This window comes from Diospyros lotus, chromosome 4 (assembly GCF_014633365.1).
Source record: "Diospyros lotus cultivar Yz01 chromosome 4, ASM1463336v1, whole genome shotgun sequence".
NCBI lineage: Eukaryota > Viridiplantae > Streptophyta > Magnoliopsida > Ericales > Ebenaceae > Diospyros > Diospyros lotus.
The window spans coordinates 44,728,200-44,752,521 of record NC_068341.1 but is presented as its reverse complement, the minus strand read 5'-3'; the positions used below and the strand labels follow the sequence as shown (position 1 = coordinate 44,752,521).

Below are 24,322 nucleotides of genomic sequence, written 5' to 3'. Positions count from 1 at the left end.
TAAAAAAAATGCTGGAGATCCTGAGAACATTAAAAACTACTCCAGAATCAGCATCAAGTCACTTCAAAACACAAACTTCAATCCTGTTTGGTAAGCCTGCAACGGACGACAGTAACAAATATTTTTTAACAAACGGCCTTGATATTTCATAATGGTCAGCAAGAATTTAACAAATAAAAATGAGAAGCAATCCTCAAGTCAGGACTGAGAGGCATCTTCAAAGATCAACTGCCAACATCTAACCACAGGCAAAGGGAAGACATGGGGCAGCAAACTTCTGCATCACCAACCACAAAGGCAAAGTCACCTCAAATTAACCAAATGAGCTAGGCTCCTAGAATTTTTCTTCCACGAGCAAATAATTGTGTCAATCAAGAAAATCTTTTTACCAGAACTTGGAAGTACCTGTAGGATTCAGCATATATGGGCATATGACAAGCTAAAATCCAACAGAACCAGCCAAACTAACCATATTTGTAGATTTTTTTGCTATATCATAACAGCTTAAAGAGGCCCACAAAAGCTTTTGGACTGAGTCTTATGATCAGGACTATATATCTTCCAACTCCCACAAGCTATAATGATGCCTGAACAAAGATGGCTCAAGGTCAAGACATAATACTCTGACCCATACCAAATTCATTCATAAAAAGCAGCTATCATCAACAAAGAACTTAACTGGATCTAATGTACTGTCAGGGCAACTATGAACCGGATAAACATGTAGGGGGCAATACATTTTATTTGATTTTATCATTTGAAAAAGAATTCTAGTGATATGAGCGGGGGGGAAAAGAAACTTAGATTCATGCATGTACCTTAAGAATATGCAGAAAAGTTTTTAAAAATGAGGGAAACATAATCTCATCATCCCTCATTCTCAGATCTTTATGACAGTGAACTGAATTCCAGAGCACAGTTTTTTTTTTTTTTTTCTCAGATAACATCCCAGAGCACAGTTAAACTTAAAATAAAGAAAATACATTCTGAATAGGGTGGATATAGATAACATATTATCTAGGAAAAAGACACTCACCCAACTCCTTTCGAACGTCTTGAATTTCGGTCCATGATTAGACGGACATCCCTAACCTGCCAATAAAGCATTCAATGACTTAACAGAGGGGAAAACTTACAATAAAAGCAGAAAATACATATCCAGTATGAATATTTGTCGAGGTATAACACCAACTCGGGGGTGTTTCATAGATCATCAGTTCAACTCATTTGTACTTTTCCACTCACCCCACATACACAGAATGTTGACACAAGAAAGTCATTATATTACTCGTAACTGAAGGCAGAGGAGCATTTACTGCAACAGGAAGGAGATGTATCTTAATCACATGCATTAATGTTCAAAAGAGTGTTACAATTAACAAGAGAACTAATTTATCCTACACATGGAAGCAGAAATAAGAAGCCCTGAAAAGATACATGGCAAGTAATAAGACAATATGTAAAGCACCATACCTTGATTACAGACAGTAGATTCTTTTTTTTTTTTTTAAAAAAAAAAAGAGAGAAAGGAACTAGAATAAAAGAATGGCACTAAAATCTAACCAACCTTGCCTGCCTTTGAGAAAAACTCGTAAACATCTCTTTCAGTTGCCTTAAGGGGCATCTGCCAACACCAAATCCATATCAGTAACAAGAATTAGCTATAATAACTGAAACAGAAACAAATTGTGTAAATTCATAAATGCAAACAACAACAAGAAACAAAAGTGCAATTAAACAATACCTTTAAATTTTTTAACCTTAACAAATTTACATTTCAATCAATACCTTAAATTTGAAGATGTGTTATTCACCTACCTGGTATGCAAAAACAGTTCTTTGGTCTCTTTCGGGGTCAGCTTCAGGCTCCACTGCTTCCTTTTTGTCCTTGAATTTCCTGCCATCAAAAGGACTTCTAAAATAAGGTATCCTGAGTAAAAGGAACTATCTACTTTGACATGGACAACCCTTAAGACATGCATCAGAACTAGGATATGAGTACAAACAATATGAAAATGAGAGAAGCATAAAATGGCACATTGCCTTTGCAATTAAGAATCTATTCAACTTTCAAGAGTACGCTTCAGATTTCACTAAAAAAATAAAAGGTATAACCATAATTAATGGAAGCATATGGACATCGACATAAAACACTAAGCTTTCGAGCACACAATGAAAGGAATTGAATAACTCCTCAAGTGCAATGTACTCAATTTGCCAAATTTTTGGATTTTACTCCTTTTTTTCTATTTCAACAAGATTTCTGATACAACAACAACAACATATCCAGCCTTTATCCCACTATGTGGGGTCGGCTACATGAATTCTAGACTTCCATGTATTTCTATCTTTTGTCATATCTTCATTAAGGTCCATACACTTCATATCAAACTTTAATGTCTCTCCCAAAATCTTCTTAGATCTTGCCTCTACCTCTTTTTTTGACTAATTGTTTCGTTTCATCAACTCTCCTCATAGAAGCATCTCTTGGTCTCCTTTTCACATGACCAAACCATCTTAGTCTAGTCTCTCTCATCTTCTCCTCTATTGGCACTACTCCTACCTTATTACGAATAACTTTATTTCTAATTTTATCTTTTCTTGTATGGCCGCACATCCATCTTAACATCCTCATCTCCGCTACACTCGTCTTTTGCTCATGTTGGTATTTAACTGCCCAACATTATGAGCCGTACAACAAAACTGGTCTTATAGTTGTCCTATAGAATTTTCCTTTCAGTTTTAATGGGATTTTACCATCACATAACACCCCGATGCATTTCTCCATTTTAGCCAACCTGCCTTAATTCTATGTGTGATATCCTCGTAAATTTCTCCATCTTTTTGAATCACTGATCCCAAATATCGAAAATGATCTTTTCTTTGTAAGATTTGGTCTTCCAATTTTATTATAACATCTTCCACTCTTGCATTCTTACTAAATTTACATTCCATATATTTTGTTTTCTTTCTGCTTAATTTAAATCCCTTAGATTCTAAGTTGTTTATTTTACAATTTTTCAGCAATTCTCAAAACTTCTAGTTAAAAATTAGATGCAATGGAACTGAGCAAAATCTGATGATATAAACCAGATCGTGTCCATATTTAATCCCATATCTTGCTGCCAGATAAGTATCAGAAGGAATAGTATGAGTATCATTTATTTGGAATGGAATGATTAATCAACAGTTGAAACAACTAGTAAAGAATCATGATAAGCATTGTCAATCTAGAAATCCACACACTTGCAATGTTTCAAGTTCCAACAAAAATTATCACATGAGATCCTGCAAACCTGAGGCCTGTAAAGTGGTTCACTAACCTCACTGTTTCATTCACTTAAATTTTAGATGATCAAAGGACATTATGTCACTAGAAGCAACACAAAACTTTATGTGCTATTATGTAGCATATTGCCATGTCATACCTTAAAAAGCCAAAAAAGAAACTCACAGACCTTATCAAACTCAATTTGTGGAAAAGCCAATCTCTTCAGTGAAGCCATGAGGAACTTTCCGCATTGTTAGCCCATTAGTATGTGCAAACAACCCATCTACGATTTCAACCCAAGTTAGAATTTTGCACTATTTTCTTAACATTTGAGAAGTAACTCTTAAGTTCTTTGCTAGGTGTTCTTAAAAATAGATGATATTGATAATTTGTCTCGTGAATACAAGCTTCCGACTATATCAACCAATATACACATCAAAGTAAATAAACAAGGAGCAAGAGCTATCGGGACAATTACAAGGCAGGGCAGAGAATGTCAAGTAAACAAGAGCAAACATTGGGAAAATTCATTGAAAAATCCATAATCAATTTGGCAAATATGAAATTCCCTTTTCTATATTATGAAAATCAGATGGCAAAAGGAATCCATGATCCCACTCAAACCTTAAACTACAATCTCAATGAAGTCATTAGATTTTGGGATTGAACTATTCATTGTAGTCATTTAGGGATGAAGGGTATTGGTCCTCATCGAAGTCAGCCCCAAGGCTGGATGAAGAAGAAGTTCAGAATCAGTCACAACTATAGTTATCAATACCATTACTGGATAAGGTATGGTATGGTACCAGTGCCAGATGATACTACGTTATCACTATAATAAATTAATAATTATTAATAGTATACTTGATATGATGATAAATTTGCCATCAGGTACAATACCATGAATAGCTGAAAAACAATTAAACATCAATTACAAAATTAAAAATCTTAACTATAAAAAAATACATAAGCAAATAAGATACATACTAAGTAATGTCAAATTACATAAAAATACTTAATAAAGTAATCTAACAACAGAATAACATAATTCAAATTAAAATATACATAAATTTTTATACTAGTATATATTATATATATTAATGATTCTAATATACACTATATTATATATAATTATATGTCAAATACTTTTATATACATAAGTGATTGACAAGGGGGTAGACTGCACCCCTATTGAGCCTTTTGCATAAAGATGCAGTTGGCTCCAAGAGAATTTTTTTTAACACAGAAAAAAAGGCTCCTCTCTCTTCTCACACAAAAAGTGAGAAGAAAAAAAATGTCATCACATTGGTGGTATGGTATATGGAACCATTAAGATAACATGGAATGGAATAAATTTTCAGCAAAAGAGGTAGAGGATGATCAAAAGACACTTGGTGGGAGACCGGTATAATATGGGGTATAAGGCTTGTTGTGTCATTGTTGTTTATTGGGGGCACACTAGGCTTGCTTTGTCATTCTAATACTGGCTATTACCAATCAATACCATCTAGTATCGCTTGTACCAACCAATATCTTGAACAGACAAAACAAGAGAATTTTGTACTGAATTTGTTCCAGTACAACACATATAGGGCCTATTGGCCAAAACAATAATTCCAAGGCCAGCTAAAGGAGCACTATGATAGGTACCCGAAAGCTAGTGTAAAAACCATCAAATCTTTTTCTATTTTTTTCTCTTATCTCAGAGTATGCCCTAGCTTGGTTGCTGTACTTCAAACTTTTTTTCCATTAAGCTATGTTCTTTAACATCCCAGAATTTTGAAAATAAATAATAATTACTAATTTCAATAGTTGAGGTGATTATTGAATAATAGTGGATTTAAATGGAATATTAAATTATTTTATTCTAGGGAAATGGGAAATTATTTGTAAAAAATTGGGGTATAAGTGTTATTATTAAGTGAGGTGTAAGTGTTAATTTATGAAAATTATGGGGTCTAGGTGTAATTTTTGAGGCTTGGTGGGGATCACTTTAAAATTAATTATGCACATATATTAATTGAAGGAGGCTGCAGGTTAGGCGGTCGCAGGTTCGAGGTGTGCACGGCGCGGGGGAGGGGGGTTTGGCAGAAAATTTTCCAGCCTTTGAAGCGCCAAAATGGCGCTGTTTCAGGAGGCTGCATGGCAGCCGCTGGTGGCACCACATGGCATGCGCTGGGCCGCTCCCTTGCCTTGGCCGCCAAGCTGCTTCGGTTTTGCTTCTTTTTAAGGCCAATTTCGGTCATTCCAGAAGCTGATTTCACCCCTCAAACAGCTTATAAACAAGTGAGTGAAGCGGAGAGCAAAAGGAAGAAGAAATCAGGCCCAAACAGCAGCGTGAGGGGGAAGAATTAGGTGGAAAATCAAGGAGAATTAAGGGAATCTGGAGTTTAAGATAGCCAAGTAAGTGGAAAAAATTATTAGAAACTCTGTATGATTAAATTATAAATTTACGCGGTTGGATTTAGTTAATTTGGACCATGATCTCATTATTTTCTATAAACAAATTACTTTGCAGCGGGAGTGCAGGAAAGACTAGAATCGGCTACCTAAAGGCAAGTTCTAAACCCTCTTTGCATGCTCTTTAATCCTTATGCAAGTCCCTGTCATTTTGTGTATTTTATTCCCTCCCTTACCCTGATTCGGTTCCAAGTATTAAATTTGTGAGTACGTGTAATACCTATTTTATAACACGTGAGTTGGTGGTGAGTTTGGTGGCAGTGGTTTTAAGTTAAATAGAAGACTCCTTGCGATATTTATTCTTAACCGTCACAGGGTTTTGTATCGCCCTATTTCCTTATGAAATGATGCTGCACCCAGTTGGGTTAGGTTCCAGATGGGTAAATGTGTGACGGTTGTGGGTCTTGGGTCTCTTGTATGTGAACTTACTATTTATTACAATCTTATGTCAATAGTGTGCGTTAGGGTTCAGGAGCTGCATCAATTGGGTTGGGGGGGGGGGGACATTCCGTGAGTGCTTGGACACAGGCATTTTAGATTGATTAGATTGCACAAGCATTGCATTGGACGTGTATTACTATGTGGGTGAAGCATGGCCCAATTGGGGGGGGGGGACATATTCCGTGAGTGCTTGGACACGGGCATTTTAGATTGATTAGATTGCACAAGCATTGCATTAGACGTGTATTACTATGTGGGTGAAGCATGGCTTGATGCCAGGTTTATGGAGGCCTTGTATCACATTTACGCTTACAACGCCATGCATTTTTATGTGTTGCATTGCATGGTTCTATTGCACATGGTGACTCTTAACTTCCTGATGTACATCTTTCGGACGGGAGGACCATATTGTTTCAAACGGGAGGACTGACCTGAGGTTAGCATTATACTCAAAAGTATCATTCTATTTCAGGCGGGAGTACCAACCTGAGGTTAACTCTGGCTTAGATTCTAGAAAAGTTCGGGAAGGGCCCGAGAGAAGACTTGATTTGTTATGAGGTTTGTGCACAAGATTTTGGAAGCAGCGGCTCATGGCTTCATGCTTGCCAATTCATGAGCAAGTTTGTTAGGGACTTGGGTGCCGGTGTCTTTTGTGTGGGCCCCAAGGACCATTAAATGCATATTTAATTATGTGGTTCATTCATGACTTGTGTTTCATGGTCTTGGTATGTTGTTATGCACGTGGCGTGCAAGTAGTTTGGGTTATATCTTCAACTATACTAGCCTTGCTTCTTGTTATACTTGTTTAGTCTAGTGACTCACCCTTGTTTTAACATCATTCCAGGCAAAGGAAAGCCAAGGTCGCAAGCAAGGGTGGCGACGTGTAAGCTGGCTGGGTAGTACGGTGTACAGGGCAATTCCAGTCGTTCGAGTCATGTGGTGTCTAGAGTCTCTAGGAGTGCCAGGAGTTTGTTTTGTTTTTCCTTTGAGTTGTACCGGCACGGACTTTGTAAATATATAAACCATGTAACCATGGTGGTAATGGTTGGCCATGTATACACGCATGTGCTTCGCAGTTTTGCTTCCGCTATGCCAAGCTTCATTTATGCTTACAGTATGGATGTTTTATTTAAGCCTATTTTTGTGCCACTACACAACGACCTTCTCGAGGATCTTCTATGCTAGCAGGAGCTTTGGGAGGCAGGCCGTTACAGTTCCTTCAAGGGGAAAAAAATTAAAAAAACACCAAATCTTCTAAACATGGCTTGTAGGCACAATATTATTCCATGGATGGTTAACCCTCTTAATGACACATTGCAATGCAGGAGACAATAAAAAATGAGATAAAATGTTGCATTATTAACACCAAGATGTAGTGCTAAATTCATAAACGTTCTCACATTTTCATGAATGAATGTGAGTAAAGTATATACAAGCCCTTAAGGACATGTATCATGGTGCAGAGACAAAGGTCAGAACATGCGGAGGGGATACTGAACCGTTTAAAATTACAATAGGATTGCATCAAGGTTCTGCACTAAGTCCATACTTATTTGCTTTAGTAATGGATGAACTCACTAAAGATATTCAAACAGATGTGCCATGGTGTATGCTATTTGCAGACGACATAGTATTGGTGGATGAAACAAAAGAATGAGTGAACACTAAGCTTGAGTTATGGAGAAACAATTTAGAATCTAAGAGATTTAAATTAAGCAGAAAGAAAACATAATATACGGAATGTAAATTTAGTAAGAATGCAAGAGTGGAGGATGTTATAATAAAATTGGAAGACCAAATCTTACAAAGAAAAGATCATTTTCGATATTTGGGATCAGTGATTCAAAAAGATGGAGAAATTCACGAGGATGTCACACATAGAATTAAGGCAGGTTGGCTAAAATAGAGAAATGCATCGGGGGTGTTATGTGATGGTAAAATCTCATTAAAATTGAAAGAAAAATTCTATAGGACAGCTATAAGACCAGTTTTGTTGTACGGCTCAGAATGTTGGGCAGTCAAATACCAACATGAGCAAAAGACGAGTGTAACGGAGATGAGAATGTTAAGATGGATGTGCGGCCATACAAAAAAAGATAAAATTAGAAATGAAGTTATTCGTAATAAGATAGGAGTAATGCCAATAGAGGGCAAGATGAGAGAGACTAGACTAAGATAGTTTGGTTATGTGAGAATGAGACCAAGAGACGCTCATGTGAGGAGAGTTGATGAAATGAAACAATTAATCAAAAAAAAGGTAGAGGCAGACCTAAGAAGACTTTGAGGAAGACATTAAAGTTTGATATGAAGTGTATGGATCTCAATGAAGATATGACAAAAGATAGAAATACATGGAAGTCTAGAATTCATGTAGCCGACCCCACATAGTGGGATAAAGGCTGAATATGTTGTTGTTGTTGTTGTTGTAATGTGAGTAAAGTAGTTAGTTTACGACAAGAGAGGCTCATGGTTGAATCATGGAATATTAAAAATTTGACAAGAAAACTTAAAGAGGGGGTGGATGCAATGATTACGAGAATAATCGGTATTATTTACCTCCAAGACACAAAATGAGTTAGTGAGACAGTTAAAATGTTTACTGAGTTACAATATAAACTTTTGTACCTAGAAAAGGACTATACAAGGAATGGGGCAAAAATTATTATGGATAAGATTTTAAAGGGTGAGATAATAGGTATAAAAAGACTAAGAGATAAGATCATCACAATTAAAGTTGTTCTAGAAGAAAAGGATTAACAATTGTGTCAATGCATATGCACCACAAGTGGGTTATTGCAAGGAATATCTAGATGAGAGAAGATCATTGAAGGAGGCAACTTAAAATGCACATATGGGCACAAAAGGTGATACATGTAAAGATATGCATGGAGAAAAAAATAATGAAAGAAAAGTTATATTTTGGCACCACTTATGATCTCATTATAACTAATATTTTTTTCCAAAAAGCAAGGTGCACATTTAGCCATACAGTTTATCAACTACAAAAATGTGCTTTATTTTCTATTCACCATACTTAACCTTAATTCCACTAAGTGAGGTTGGCCACATGAATTTTTACTCTAAAACTAGCAACTCACAAATTAGATATTTTACTTGTGGCAAGAGGGAACACAACTCTTATGCATGCCTGCAATGCCTAGTGAACTTGTGGAGTGAAGGTGACCAAAAGGGGCTAAACCAGTTTATGATGATTAAGGGAGGAAGAAGATGTTGAAATTTATCCAGTGCAAGAGGAGTCCTTAGTTGTGTTGTGCAATGGGTATGACAACATCATTGTGAAAAGTAGAGCATCAGGAATTAACCTAGCCAAAGGAGAGACATTGACGTTAAGTTGACTTACAACATCAGATTTTGATAATTATCCCACCAATAAGAGTTGTTCACAGTACAATGATTTATGACAGCTCCAACAATTGAAGAAGAAGATTGGAGGAGACAATATTTTCAGAACTCTCTTTTTTTTTTTTTGTAGTGGGAAAGTCTGCAGTCTGCACTATTGTGCTTGATGGGAAAAGTTGAGAATTTATGTCGAAAGATGCTGAGAAAGTTGAAAAGCATCCCTAATTGTTTAACATTTCATGGTTCCAAATGGGCAAAGAGAACGCATATTGCAAGGTGAAGCACTTAGATTCAATTTCCAGATCTCAAGTGTATGAACAATTTGGATAAGCATTAAGCATTTAATGGTTTATCAAACATTCATGCATACAAAGTGAATGATCAAATGGCCAACATTAAAGGCAAATCCCCAATATTAAGTTCACTCTTATGAACATGAGCGTGAATCAGTGACTTACAATACTTCTAGGAAAATTGAAAGGACTAGTGATTTGGCTTGCAACAAGTTTAGCTATCATGTAGAATGGAAGAGCAAAAAAACAGGAGGCATTCACTTCTTAGTTATGCTTTAAATAATACAAGTTTATTAACTACTTGTTGAGACTCACAAGCATGGTTGAAGATTAAATGTTGTTGATTGGCATCTACATTGATTTGCCTTCTGAGGGTCCATTTGTTATAGAAGATTTCTACTGAAATGTTTTGAGGTTTTCCCTAAATCCTAGATTTCATATTATCATTCCAGCTTTGATCTTACATTGTTTTTACTTTTAGCCCAAATTCTGTGCTTGTTTTGTTGCTCTCACTACGTCACAAAAACTCAAGTTGTGTTTAGATGAGAGGCAATGAACAAGGGGAAAGAGATGGAGAGTAAAGGATTATTATTTGGAAGATTAATTTATAGAGGAATGGAAAAGGAGGGAAGAATACCCCATGTTTTCTTACACCCACTGTAGGAAGGGGAAGAAAACTAAATAGTAATTTTTCTCATTGAGTTTACTAATTAATCAATAAGAAATTTTTAAGTTTAAAATTATCCTTAACCCAAATAAAGACCTAATTAATATTATATGATTTCACATGAGTTGGGGCATATATAAGAGCCATGGCTTCACCCAATTTTAACACTGTGACTAAATTCATAACTCTTGTATTTTGTAAATTTATAGATCTCTCTCTCTCTCTCTCTCTCTCTCTCTTTTGCATATGAAGAGTATTATACATAATTTTCACTAACGAGCTAGAGTTCATATAACCAACCCCACATAATGGAATAAAGGTTAAGTATGTTGTTAATAATATAGAAGAGTATAATTGTCACTTTGTTTTTATTACTTTCCCATTCCCTCCCCTTCCATTCTATATTCAAACAAAGTGAGGCTATAGTACTACTCTCCTTTACATCTCCTCCTTCCCAAACAGGAGAAGAATAACAAACTCTAAATTGCTTTCCTTTCCATTTTGTTCATTTTCCTCCCTTATCCCACTCCTCCCCTAAACAAAGTATTAAGAGTTGTAATATAAACAAATTCAAGCAACACAAAACAATCGCGCGAAGTTAAATCCACAAAACGGATTGGGGAAAGAAGAGTGAGGCAAGACCTGGTATCTCTGGAGTCATGCTCGCGCTGCTCCCTATCTCTGACAAATTCTTTTTCCCTTTCGCCATCATGCTTCCCCGATGGCCGCTCCCTCTCTCTCCTCTCCCTTTCTCTCTCCTTCTCCTTCTCCTTCTCCTTCTCTCTCCTCTCTCTTTCCCTCTCCTTGTCTTTCTCTCTTCTCTCCCTCTCTCCCTCTCTGCTACTCCTGTGCCGCTCCGATCGGGAGGAGCGCTCTCTCACATCACCGTTCACTTCGTCGCCCCTCGACTTCTTGCTCCGCCGATCCCGGGCGTCGCCTTCAGCGTCGACACTCCCCTTTCGGCGCCTGTAGCCTTTGCTGGTCTTCTCACTCTTCTTAGAAGGTGAGCCATCTCGGTCGACCTCCTCCTCCACAGTCTTCTCCAGATAATCGTACTCGTCGAAGTCCATGTTGAACTCTATCTAGCTATTTCCTTCAAGGTCAAGGTCGAACGAGGGAGGGAACCTCCAAGAAGCGGATTGCCTCAACTCTTAACTCAAAAAGCTTTGTGAAACGGAACCCTCGCCTTGATGTTCCCAATTCCAATTCCAACTCCAACGCCAATGGGTGACCGACGGTCCGACTAGTAAGGAGTAAGCGCCCCCCCGCCCCCACACATATATATATTTATCTTTACATATATTAAATCACAGCGGAAATTATATTTATATTGGAGCTTGTTATTTATTTTTTTAATAAATAAATAATTATTATGATAATAGCTCCTTATCAAAATATTTTATAAACCTAAACTCACTAGTTATGTTTTACATTTAATTTTTAAATATGAATAATAATATTTTTAAATATTTATTGGAGTATTAAACTCCAAATTTTTAGCCCAAAAAAATAAAAAGACTTTTGCTAATTACAAAAGCATTTTTCAAACTTTGACCAAAATATTGTAAAAAAAAAATTTGCATTAAACCTTATATGTATTTATCTCAATATGTTTTTTTAGCAAAATCTAACTAAATTACGAGAATAATCTTATAAATATAAACTTGACTAGGACTAACTTATGATATCACATGAATTTCCCAATAAACAAAATATTTAGTCCTGTGGGCTTTAGAACATTGCCAGATCTTCTAGTTTTGCCCCCTTTTATTAAATAATTTGAATCCATATATTTTACATACAAATGCAACACTTTCATTTATATGCATTTGAGGTTTTTTTTTTTTTTTTTTTTTTGGGGGGGGGGGGGGGTGGTGTTAGAAACATTCTTGAAGAATACGAGTGAAGGCAATTAAATGGGAAAAAACCACTCAAATACAAGAAAGATGGTAGTGTAGGGTAGTAGCCGAGGCTGATGAGTCGTTACACACACATTTAACATATGCCTTGCTTGTATACACTGTCAAATAATTCTATCAAGAGGAATTCTTTCACCCTGTCGACCAACTCTCCTCTCCACAGGAGATATCCTTTGTGGCATTGTCATTCCCCCAGATACAATGATCTCTGTTATTCCAACAAACAAATTGTCAGATTTGATACAACTAATTCTATAAAACTCGCTCGATCTGAGTTCCAAATCACCAGCAAAAGTACATTTCTTAATTATATGCCTATTTTGTATCTTAAGATCACACTGTTGTTCCCTTGAAAGCATGATTTCTGAATTGCTATCGGGTCTTGGAAGACAAATGTGTGTCGTACGGTGTTCTAGCAAGACATAATTCCATTCAACTGATTGGACAAATCAGATACCATTAGGATTAAGGTCTTTTGTGTTAAGAACAATAAGGGAGTTGCACTAAGGATCATGAAGTACAAAATAGACTTAAAAGGCCACTAACAAGTAGAAATCTTGTACAAAGTGTGGGAGCTGGGGCAAACTTCGTTTGATTAATTGGTATTGTTTTAAGTGTGTCATGTCTGTGTGGGTGTGGGGGTGTGGGTGCGGGTGCGGGTGCGGGTGCGTGTAAGGAGTATTTTTAAAGTGGATTTTATGTGTAACTCGCGGCATTCATTATGACCATACAATAAGGTAAAAAACACACAGAAAATACCTATGCCTTCGCGAATGGACAGATTTGGTCTTATGATATCCTTGGAGTTGACCAGGAGTATATCACCAATATATAAGTGGTTTGTTGGGACAAATACACTGCATAGCTCTTCATCCCCGTCATCTTTCTGCATATAGAAACATGTAGGCAAGAAAGAGAATAAAATCAGAATCTTAAGGTAAGACTTCATAATGACTGATCATTCAGAAAATAGTGGCCCTTGAAACTCACAAGACAGTTCTGCAAAAACTCACACTTCCATCTCCATGCTTGACTCCTTAAAGGTAGAACTTAACAGAATGATTTGTCATTAAACTTTAGAGAAGCCAAACCTGATACAGCCTCAACTTCTCTAATTGTTACACGATTCTATGTGCTAACTAGGACAGAGTCATTTTTTACAATGTACGAGATATGTGCATGCTAACTATTCTGTTGAATCAACGTGAATGGTACTTGCAACTTTTTTGTTGATCGGTAACTTCTGCTTCACTATTCATTGTTGTTATTATAAGCCTTAATCCTACTAGATGGGGTTGGCAACATGTATATTGTAAACCTCCAATCATTTCTTTCAATGGCCATATATCCTCTAAAGTCATTATATCCCATGTCATGCCTAAAAGTTCTCCACCAAATTTTCTTTGATCTTCCCCTCAATTCTTTGTTACAATTTTTCTTCCTAACTCTCCTTGCGGATGCATTTTATAGTCTTCTTATCACATGTTCAAATTATCTTAATTGCATCTCAAACATCTTACGAGATTATTCAGCATCATTTAACCATATTATCAATTATCTCTTTCTAATTATAAATTTTCTTGTATAGCCGCATATTCATTGTAACATCCTCTTTCAATCATGTTGGTTCCTATTGTCCGCATTTCAAGCTATACAACAAAGCTAGTCTTATGACCATCTAATATAACTTCTCTTTAACTTTAAAGGAATTCTACAATCAACTAAAATTTTAAGAAACACTTCCCCATTTTAAATATCTTACCTTGATTTTGTAAGTGATATCCTCAATAATCTCCTCCCTCATTCTTTTTGAACAATTGATCAGAAATATCTAAATTAACCTTTTCTCAAAATAACCTAAGCTTCAAGTCTCAACACAACATCATATTCTTCTATTTTTATTCAGCTTACATTTCATATACTCTTTTTTTTTTGTTCTCATTAAATGCACTAGTGTGCTCTTTCTCCACTCCTAAACATCTACTTTGATTTAAGTCACAATAAATAATTTTGTTAACCATAAGATGCCTTATTCTTCCATGTATTTTCATGTTTCTGTCAAGATATTATCTAGACCAACTTTTGGTTATCATCTTTTATCCATCTCACTTAGTTCAAATTCCTTACTTTTATCTATCTTGCATTAGACAAAAAATTTAAAAAGTCTCAACGGAATCACAAAATGTAAGACAAAAGAACAAATGTTGAGGGAAACAAGCAAGGCGTGCTTCCTCTTCATACCCTGCAGGTTTTTTTTTAGAGCCTCAGAAGTTTTAATTTTAAGTTTCTTAATAAAGTCTTCTCTGGGAAGCTATTGCTATCATTCTGTCTCAAGTCTAGTTGTATGGTGACTGGTGCTCAAGAGTTATCCCTTGGTGACTCAAAGTAAAATGATTAAACTCATTATTTGAAGGAAAAGATAACCCATAATGTCCAGAAGTACCTGAAGGATGAGAGATGATGTGATAAATCCAAATGCATATTCACCAATACGTGGGTGACGAATGATAGCCACCTCCTTGAATGCAGTTGTATTTTGGTCTGTGTACAAGAATAGATTTAGCATGTTAGTTTCAGCATGTTTTAAGCCATGGCCAGAAAATATGAAATGATTATGTATTACCTGGGGAAATTGCAGCACTAATTTGCTTGGAGGCAGAGTATATATGCCTAACAAGGGGCATTCTTTTTATAATCCATTCTCCAATCCAGAAAACAGTGGCACCCATCCATGATGAAACGAAAACACCAACAAAGAAGACAAAAACTAAAGATGTGACAAATCCAAGTCCTGTATATAAACAGACAAGATTAAGAGATACAATTGTTGACATAAAACATAGGGGCATGAACAAAAATACATAACATTGACAAGATAACTATGATGGAATCCAATTAAGTATAAGAACCAGAAACCTATGTTTAATGTAGCATATTTAAACCCTATCCACAGAACCAAAAGAATTTTTGACTCCTGAAGGTTGTTTAAATCCAAGTCAGCTGAACAGCAACAAAGCATACTGCAGTTCTCAAAGGTTTATCAAACATTTCCCCCCACATAACTAGAGTCAGTTAAAAGAATATCCCATATATGTTAATGGCCAAGGTGACTAAGGCATCAAGAGCTTTATGCAGGGCTGACTAAGAGCGCTTAGCCTAGCATGGGATGAGGTGTTTCATTCAAAAATTAAGAAGCATGAACTGAACTTGTCCAACCTTTAACAACCATAACAGGACCGAACACTAATCAATGAAAAAAAAAAAAAAAAACTATAACTATCTAGCATGACTTTGGTCCTATGATTAAGACACAATTTGTTCAAAGATGCTACTGTAACATGGTAAGCATTTAGGTAATTTTCTTTCCTTTTCTTTTTTTTTTTTTTTTTTTTTTTGGGGGGGGGGGGGGTGTTATCTCACATAAAAATCCAATATGTTGACTGGACTATATTATTAGGTAGCTCTTTGAAACTCTCACCATTGCAAATAACTAAAAAGAACTTTCAAGATTCCAATGCTTTGTCAAGGTGCACGGATGGAGGAAATTCATGATCAGTTCCATTCATCAAGGCAGAAAAAGGCAATAGGAAAACAACAGTGCTGTGATCAGTTCAGATAAACAATTAAAGTTAGTTGCTTAACCAGGTAATCTAGGAAGCCCATGGTACAAGGGCACATTAAACCCATAATTATGTAGTTTTTGTTTTTCACTTTGAATGTTTTTATTGTTTTGGCCTTTTTTCAACTTCCTAATGTAAACTCTTCTGTTCCAAGGCAGTGAGAACACATAGTTGATGCACTTTTAAAAGTCAACAGCAGTTTGCTGTTGAGTTTTTACATTATTATTATTATTGAAACCAAACAACCTTTATGACCACCACCAGAACTCATTTGAATTAGCATGCAACAAAGAGGAACCAATAATGCATTTGGAACCCACCAAATATGTCAATGCCCAGCTGAGCATATAGAGGACTGAAGAAACCATCAACAAACTGAATAAACCACCATGTCACAAAAAAAGTAACTGCAACAGGGAACAGAACAACACTGCAAGTCAACAGTGAACACATTGTTAGGCATGGAAGAATGACCAGAGCAGCAAAATGTTAGATGATCTCAGACAATAGTGAAGCAATCACCATCCCGTCATGAACTTCTTTGAAACCCAACTTTGGAGGACAAAGCAGCAAGCCTGAATAGAAGAAAGAAAGAACCAATAAACCCTCTGGAAAAAGCTTTGAAGAAGCTATCAACACTAATAATTATAAACATTTCATAAGAAGTCCAGTTTTTATTTGAGATCTTGAAAGTATAGGTACACAAGAAAATAAACAGCCTATATTTTAAAACTTACGATCAAACTTCACCTAGATACAGTAGCTTCACAATTTGCCTGCATTGTCAGCACAAGTAAAATTATACACATATGTATGAGCGTGAATGTTTTATCTGTTGTCATTTGTCACAGGGTGAGTGTGCTCACAGGCACATGCACAGGTCGTACCAGCACAAATGATCACAACTGTAAATGTATTAATTTCAGTTACCACCTTCCAACAAATATTTAAAGCCGTCTAGGCCTTTAGTAAGAACCCATTAATTGCCAAATAGCAGAAAAGTAGGACATCAACCCTTAATCCAAAGTTGCAAGCTTGCTTAAGAGGATCATCAAGTCCCTACATTAATGGTATTCTGTCTCTTAAAACATGTTAAGATAACTAGTTAAATTGGCCTGCACAATGCACTGGCAAGTTCTTGTTCTTTAGAATTTTATGCAAGGGTTGATTATAATTTTTGGAAAAGTACCGTAAAATAAGTACAGAGTAACATAAACAAGTAATGCCAAGTTAAGTATATTGTGAGGGAAAATTGTTAAAAAAAATGATAAAAATGAAGCTGCACCAAATGAAGTATGCTGTTTAAAAGAAACATAACATTTTGGCCTAAAAATGTCTCAAGACAAAATGACGTATTTCTGTTTGTCCATAAGAAACAAAAACCATACTGTAATATATCATAGTTAAAAAAACTGCTGATACTACATCCTATGCCAATGTTAACTTAAAGAAATTCTACATTTTTATAGTATATATCGTGGCATAAAATAGCAATTTATGTTAAACAGATAGGATTGGACTTAAATGATACTCCCACCATTCTTTTTTTTCCACTGAACAGACAAACTCTCTTTTGATCTATTAAGATTTTAAAACTCATTAAGTTTGGAAACTCCACCCGTGGATTCCTTTTTACAGCTGGTCCTAAGTCCAAATAAAAGAGGAGAGTGTCAGCTCCTCAGGTTCTGACAATGGTTCTTGATCGAATAGAAGGATCGAGGGAGAAAGGAAGGGAGATATTGAGAGAGAATTTGGAAGAAGAAAAATGTAGAATTAAGGGAGAGAGATAGGTTCAGAATATTCTCAGATTTTTCATATATCCGTGGAAGGGAAATTCAGCACTATATATAGCTGATTTCCTAACCTCCCATGTGCAGTAACCGCATACATGTGCATGGGAATGTACCAGCTGCTGATGAAGCAACTAACTAGGTACAACCCATTACAGCCAGCTTACAAAATATACTGCTTTCACTCTCCTACTATCTTTAATTACAGTAAACTCCCCCTTACAAGTTAATACACGACAGAGAGTTGTGTTCAGTAGCCAACATAAAATTCGTTAGATCAAACAACTTGGATTCTAGACAGTCATCACAAGAAAATATCAGTTCAAAAATCTTGGAACAATCATCCAAGAAGATTGAGAGATCAATGAGAATGTTACCCACAGAATTAAGGCATGTTGGTTAAAATGGAAAAGTGTGTCCAACACTTATTCTGATAGTAAGATTACATTAAAATTAAAAAGGAAATTATATAAAACGACTATAAGACCAGCTTTTTTGCATGGCACAAAATTTATGCATGACAATCGGCTACTATTTCGACTGCTGGAAATCAGAATCTAGGAAATGTCCTTTGGTGGCTAGATAGTAGACTATTGTGGTCGACTGTCACCTAAAGGGCCAGTTGAATTTGAGTCAATTGTCCACAGCTGAAAGGCCAAGGAAGGAAGTCAAATGGACACATTGATTAATGACCCTACGGAACTGAAAATGAGAAGAAATAGACTTCCAAGGTAGAGGTTTGTCATGTACTAAGGGTAATTAGAAGGGCAATAATGTAATTAGTTATATTAGTTTGTTAGGAGATATTTGGGTGTTTATTAGGAACACATGGATGCTGTTAGAAATTAGTTAGGGAGCTAGCTAAGGCCTATAAAAAGGCCCATTGTAAGAAGAGAGGGTATGCTGAAAAATTGATATTGAATCTCTATTTTCCTCTCTACATTTCTCTCCAATTCTCCCTCTCGTTTCTCTCTATTACTCTCTCCCTTTCTACTAATTTCTCCCCCATTTCCCCCTCCTACAATTCTGATTTCATTCCCCAATTCCTCTTCTAACCCATCACGAACCCTAGGTTCGTGACAAATGGTATCAGAGCAGTCTATCATTGGCTGTGGTTTTGATTCGAGTTCCGACGGTGATTATCGGTGAGTTCCAACGGTGATTATAGGCTGCTAATTTCCGATTGAAGGAGAGCAAGCAGTTTCGACTCGAAACTGTACGCGGATTCCGTTCAAAGAGACGGATTCCTCCGACTTCTTCGCTGGTGAGTTCCGACACCCTAGGCTGCTAATTTCCAAGTCGGAAGGCATTTGAGGCGAGAATATGAGGCTTGGCAGCAGGCAAGCCAGGAAGTCGCGACTGGTGTAGGAGTTCCAAGAGATCGTGGTTGTGTAGCGGGGTTCGGCTGGAAGGCAATGAAGGAAGGGTGGTCTACGACCACTGAAGTGCGACTGTTGAGGCGAGCGGGAGTCCGTCGAGGTGAAGCGGATGACCCATTGTAGTTGCTACCAGATTTTGGAAATACCAGAGGCGAGTGCAATTGGGCTGGGAGCCTGTGGACGGTGATTGGGTGGCGACCAGTGCAAGAAGGAATTGGCCTTCGATTGATCGAACAGCAATTCCGATCGAAACTGCTAAAGTCAAGGTGATTTAGCGCATCTAACTCCAACGAGCCAGGTGATTGTCGGTGCTTTGGAGCGATCCAGGAAGAGGACCCAGATCGGAGGCGCTGAAATTCAGATCTAGGAGAGTGCTGTTAGGGTTGCCGCTTTGATCGGAAGGCACTGTGTGTGCTACGGTTTGGGGTTGCCTTCTGAACCGTGTTGGTGACCCATGCTTTCCTCCTTGATCGGAAGGAGATTCCGACCATTCTAGAAAGCCAACTCAGAGCATAACCAAGAGAAGTAAGCTTGATGCATCACTGGCCATAAGCTGAAGCGGATTCGAGGCCAAGCGATTGTTGAATCTGCAGCAATTGCGAGCAGCGGCAGCAGAGAGTTAGAGACAGTGGTGTCCGACAGTGCCTTTGGTGAGCAAGGAAGGCTATTGATTAAGAATCAGCTGCAAGTGGAGAAGCTGAGCAAGGTTCGGAGCAGCTGGGAGTGGATTTTTGAAGGTGAATTTGGATGGGTGATTCTTGGCTGTAAATTCCGGCGCTCTTTTTGGCGATAGTTCCAATCAAATCCTAGGGTGCTAGTAAGGTAAACAAAGGTTAATTTTGGCTTGAATTTTGGGATAATTTGTTTGAAGAAGAGCAGTATGTATATAGCTCCTTGGTCTTCAAAGTATGCTGATTGTGAAAAATCAGCTAAGAGGAGCAGTGCATGTAGGAGAGCATGGGAGCCTCAATTGCAGCAGAAAAATCCTTCATTTTCAGTTGAAATGGGGTTTCAATTGCAGCCGAAGGATGCTGCATTTTCAATGGAATGTCCTGCTCGTGAAGCCTTGGGAAGTAGCGCACGAAGGAGTCCAATGGAGTCTCAATCGCAGCAGAAGGGTGCTGTATTTTCAGGGGGACGACCTGATCATAAGGCCATTGGTAGCAGTGCATACATGGAGCAGATGGGCCCTATATTGCAGCAAAATAATGCTTCATTTTCAGCTGGAATGGAGCTTCAATGGCAGCCAAAGAATGCTGCATTTTCAGTTGACCAGAAGCATCAAACATGGGGAAAGGATTTTGAGAAGGAGATTAGCCAAGTTGACAAGGAAACAAGAAGTGTAATACAAGAAGAGTGCAAGGAATTCGGTCGAATGTTCCGTGAGAAGCTGCAAGAGTTTGCAATGATACTAATTAAGAAGTATCATTACAATTTTCCGGTGGAATATTTTGATGATTATCATGGAAGTTTTAACAAGGAGGAATTCCTTGGAGCGGAGCAGCCGAAGGAGGAGACAAGATTACGAACATCCGATTCACTGCCTACTCTAGACTTTGGGCAGAAAAAGAAGCATTCTGATAGGGCAGCAGATCAAAAGGAGCCTTCAGATCTTTTTGAAGAAGAAATAATATCCCAAGATGCATCTACTAAAGGCTGCAAGGAAATTTTAGGGAAGCAATTGATGAAGTGATAGAGGAGGCCAAAGCCAACTCGTTACCCCCAGTAGCTAGTGCAGGGGCGGAAGGGTTTGGGATTGCTCCAAATCAGAAGTTTGTGGAAAATGGGACAGCATTAGATCAGACAAATCAGACTAAAGAACCAGCCATCGGTGTGGATGATGGTGCTGAAGCCTTTCCTCAGATTTTAGACTTATCGAAATTTGAGGAACAATCACATTCGGAACAAAATATGGATTTGACTTGGGTTAAAATAGGCAACGAGAAGGTGAAGATAGCACTAGCTGGAGGAAAACTAAGGGATATAGCGGAAGGAACCGAAGGGTTTGCTGAAGAAAACAAAACTATCGTTGTTGTGTTGGTTTTTGCTCCTACTAGAAAATCCAAGTTGCTGTCTAACATATGGAAGGATGATTTGTTGGCTGAAATTGAAGTTGCACCAGCTCCTAAGGCTAATGCTCACAAGCAGCCTTGGTATGAGTGTCCAAGGCAAATCTGCAATCTTCCATTGCTGCATTTCGAGGATGCTGATGATATCTTTCAATTTGCAGCTGTGGTGCACCATGGAGGTGTAGGAACAACTGCTGCTAGTATTGAACTTGAACTCTATCAACTTGCTCCTATTGAAGTTCTAGGCCGAATTACGACAGGGATTGATCTTGGATACTTGAGAACGAGGAAAAAGAAAAGGCCTAAAAGGATAAGAAAAGAAAGAAAGAAAAATCAGATAGAGAAGGCGGGCATTGGATAAAGAAGCAATGGCTAGATGATAATAAGTTTCTTGGGGACAAGAAACATTTCAAGGAGGGGAAATTGTCATGTACTAAGGGTAATTAGAAGGGCAATAATGTAATTAGTTATATTAGTTTGTTAGGAGATATTTGGGTGTTTGTTAGGAGCACATGGATGCTATTAGAAATTAGTTAGGGAGCCAGCTAAGGCCTATAAAAAGGCCCATTGTAAGAAGAGAGGGTATGCTGAAAAATTGATATTGAATCTCTATTTTCCTCTCTACATTTCTCTCCAATTCTCCCTCTCGTTTCTCTCTATTACTCTCTCCCTTTCTACTGATTTCTCCCCCATTTCCCCCTCCTACAATTCTGATTTCATTCCCCAATTCCTCTTCTAACCCATCACGAACCCTAGGTTCGTGACAAGGTTCTACACAAATGAGAAAAAAGGTAAGTCTTACTCTTCGAGTAAGTACTCTTCACACCTGTCACAAGCCAAGAATAAGTATTTTGATTCGTGCGACTAGGTTGGTTTCTGAGGCATGGCAGGTCACAACCATGCTAACACATGCCAAGGTGATGACATCAAAATGGCATACATTGTGACAGAGACAGGGCACCGCAAAGTGGGTCAACCACATGAATTCTAGATCTCCAATCATCTCTATTCATAGGCATATCCTCTATAAAGCCATTTTACCCTGTCATGTTTGAGAGTTTCCCACCGATTTGTCTTTGGTCTTCCTCTCCCTCTTTTTCAACAATTTTTATTCATTTCATCCTTTCAACCTTATCACATATGATCCCATTTTTTATTTTTCCTTTTCTTATATGGCCACACATGTATTTTAATATTCTTATCTTAACTACAATTATATATTATAACAAGTTGGCACTTAATGACCCAACATTTTGAGCCATACAGCAAAAATGGTCCTATTGTCATCCAATAAAACTTTCCTATTAGCTTTTGAGGGAGTTTAAGATTGCATAAAGACACACTTCTCCACTTTAACCGTCCCACCTTAATTTTATGAGTAACATGCTCCATAATCTCTCCTTTTTCGATCAATTGATTCAAAATATCAAAATTAATCTTTTTATTTTGAAATAACTTGATCTCCAAGCTTCATAATAAATATCATCCACACTTAAATTTTTATTGAACTTGCATTTTACACATCAATTTTTGACATACTTAGTTTTAAAATGTTGAATTCTAAGGTGTTTCTCCATAATTCTTTATTATTTGTCTTCTTTTCTCTCATCTATCAAGGGAATATCATTTGCAAATAACATAAACCAATACACTTCTTCTTAGATGTGTTCCAAACTTTTGTGAGTTCATGCATAACAAGAGTGAAGGGATAAGGGACCAATGCAAATCCTTGTTTTATTCCAATTGCAATTGGGAAAGCCTCAATATCTCCTCCATAAGTCCTAAGTCACATTTTTGTTTGATGATACATGTCCTTAATATCTTGTACATAAGTAATTCGAACTCCTCAACATCTTGCACGAGATTTTTCTAGGTAAAATGTCATAGGCCTTTTTCCAAGTCTGTAAAAGATCATATGCAAATCTTTTTGTTTATCTCTAAACTTTTCCATTAAACGTCTTAATATGTGGATAGTGTCCATTGTTGACCCCTACCAAGCATAAATGAAAATTAGTTTCAGAGAGCTTAGTTTCTCTCCTTAACTTTTGCTCAATTACTCTCTTGGAAAGCTTCATCATGTAAATACATTTCCCCAAATTTTCTCATTAAACCATGGGCAGCCAAGGTTCACATTAAGCCTCAATTTTCTCGTGTAAATACATTTTCAGGAAACAACGTGCATTGTGTTGTGCCAGAGCTCGATGAACTCCTTTAATGTAACACAAGTGATTATAGCCTAAAATTGCTGCTCTTATAAAAAATTAAGCCCATTTTGACCATTTTCCTCGTCCTGTATCACCCAATTCTAATCAGACACAAATGATTTTTGGTTCTCAACGAAAGATGCGAGAAATAAAACGGAAGTGCCCTGAAACTACTTTGACGTCCAAATAATACAACTTGAACAACCAAATCATGTATAAATTCAATTATACGCCTCAAATTGCTCCAAATTATACAACTGAATTACTCCAAATTACTTCTAAATCCAACTATACGACTCAAATCATCGAATTATTCTTAGAAAAATTACACAATTCAAATCAACGAAAGAAAAACTCAGCCACGACTTCATATTTTGGGCGAACAAAGGGCACATATCCGATAATCTGCGATTCCGAACTAAAGATTTAGTGCGTGCTGAGGGGAACAATCAAATGGGCTTAGCGCGATGGACGGCGGGGAGTGAATGTAGGTAGAGCAGAAATTCGCGAAAAAACTGACCTTACGGGTGGAAGAATTGGGAGAACTGGGAGGAGACTTGACGGGATCTTCGGGATCTTCTATATCGCTATCAACGCTCTGGCTCAGCGGAACGGACGTGGATTCCTTGTCTTCCGCCATTTTCCTTGGTTGGGGACACGGATTTGGAGTTGGAGACGAAGAAATCTGAAGCCTAATCGCTCATCCACCGAACCAGACTAGCAAGCGTAGCGTGATTCAAACTTCCAGGCTACGGAAATTCGAAGATCAACGGACTGTGATCAAGCGGTGAGTCAAACGCTTGCTTGAAACGTAGACCAATTACTCTATAAATAAATAAATAGATAAAT

At 37.3% G+C, this 24,322-nt stretch overlaps 2 protein-coding genes across 2 annotated transcripts in view; both read right to left on the bottom strand.

Annotated features, from left to right (window-relative positions):
* Window positions 1-11,751, bottom strand: part of LOC127800661 (uncharacterized) — a 28,013-nt gene extending 16,262 nt beyond the window's left edge. Inside the window, exons 1-4 of the mRNA XM_052335404.1 lie at window positions 11,135-11,751; window positions 1,819-1,897; window positions 1,568-1,624; window positions 1,037-1,092 (exon numbers count right to left, since the gene is read on the bottom strand). Coding sequence (XP_052191364.1) covers window positions 1,037-1,092; window positions 1,568-1,624; window positions 1,819-1,897; window positions 11,135-11,562 — 620 coding nt within the window. The 5' untranslated portion in view covers window positions 11,563-11,751. The remainder of the gene's footprint in view (window positions 1-1,036; window positions 1,093-1,567; window positions 1,625-1,818; window positions 1,898-11,134) is intronic.
* A 658-nt stretch (window positions 11,752-12,409) lies between these two features.
* LOC127800663 (protein LIKE COV 2-like) lies at window positions 12,410-24,282 on the bottom strand. Its single transcript, XM_052335407.1, has 7 exons — window positions 23,994-24,282; window positions 16,554-16,606; window positions 16,352-16,461; window positions 15,035-15,202; window positions 14,855-14,952; window positions 13,171-13,297; window positions 12,410-12,619 (listed from the first exon to the last, which is right to left on the bottom strand). Exons 1-7 carry the CDS (start codon window positions 24,111-24,113, stop codon window positions 12,516-12,518), a joined length of 780 nt encoding a protein of 259 aa, XP_052191367.1. The 5' UTR covers window positions 24,114-24,282; the 3' UTR covers window positions 12,410-12,515.
* Between the last annotated feature and the right edge of the window lie 40 nt (window positions 24,283-24,322).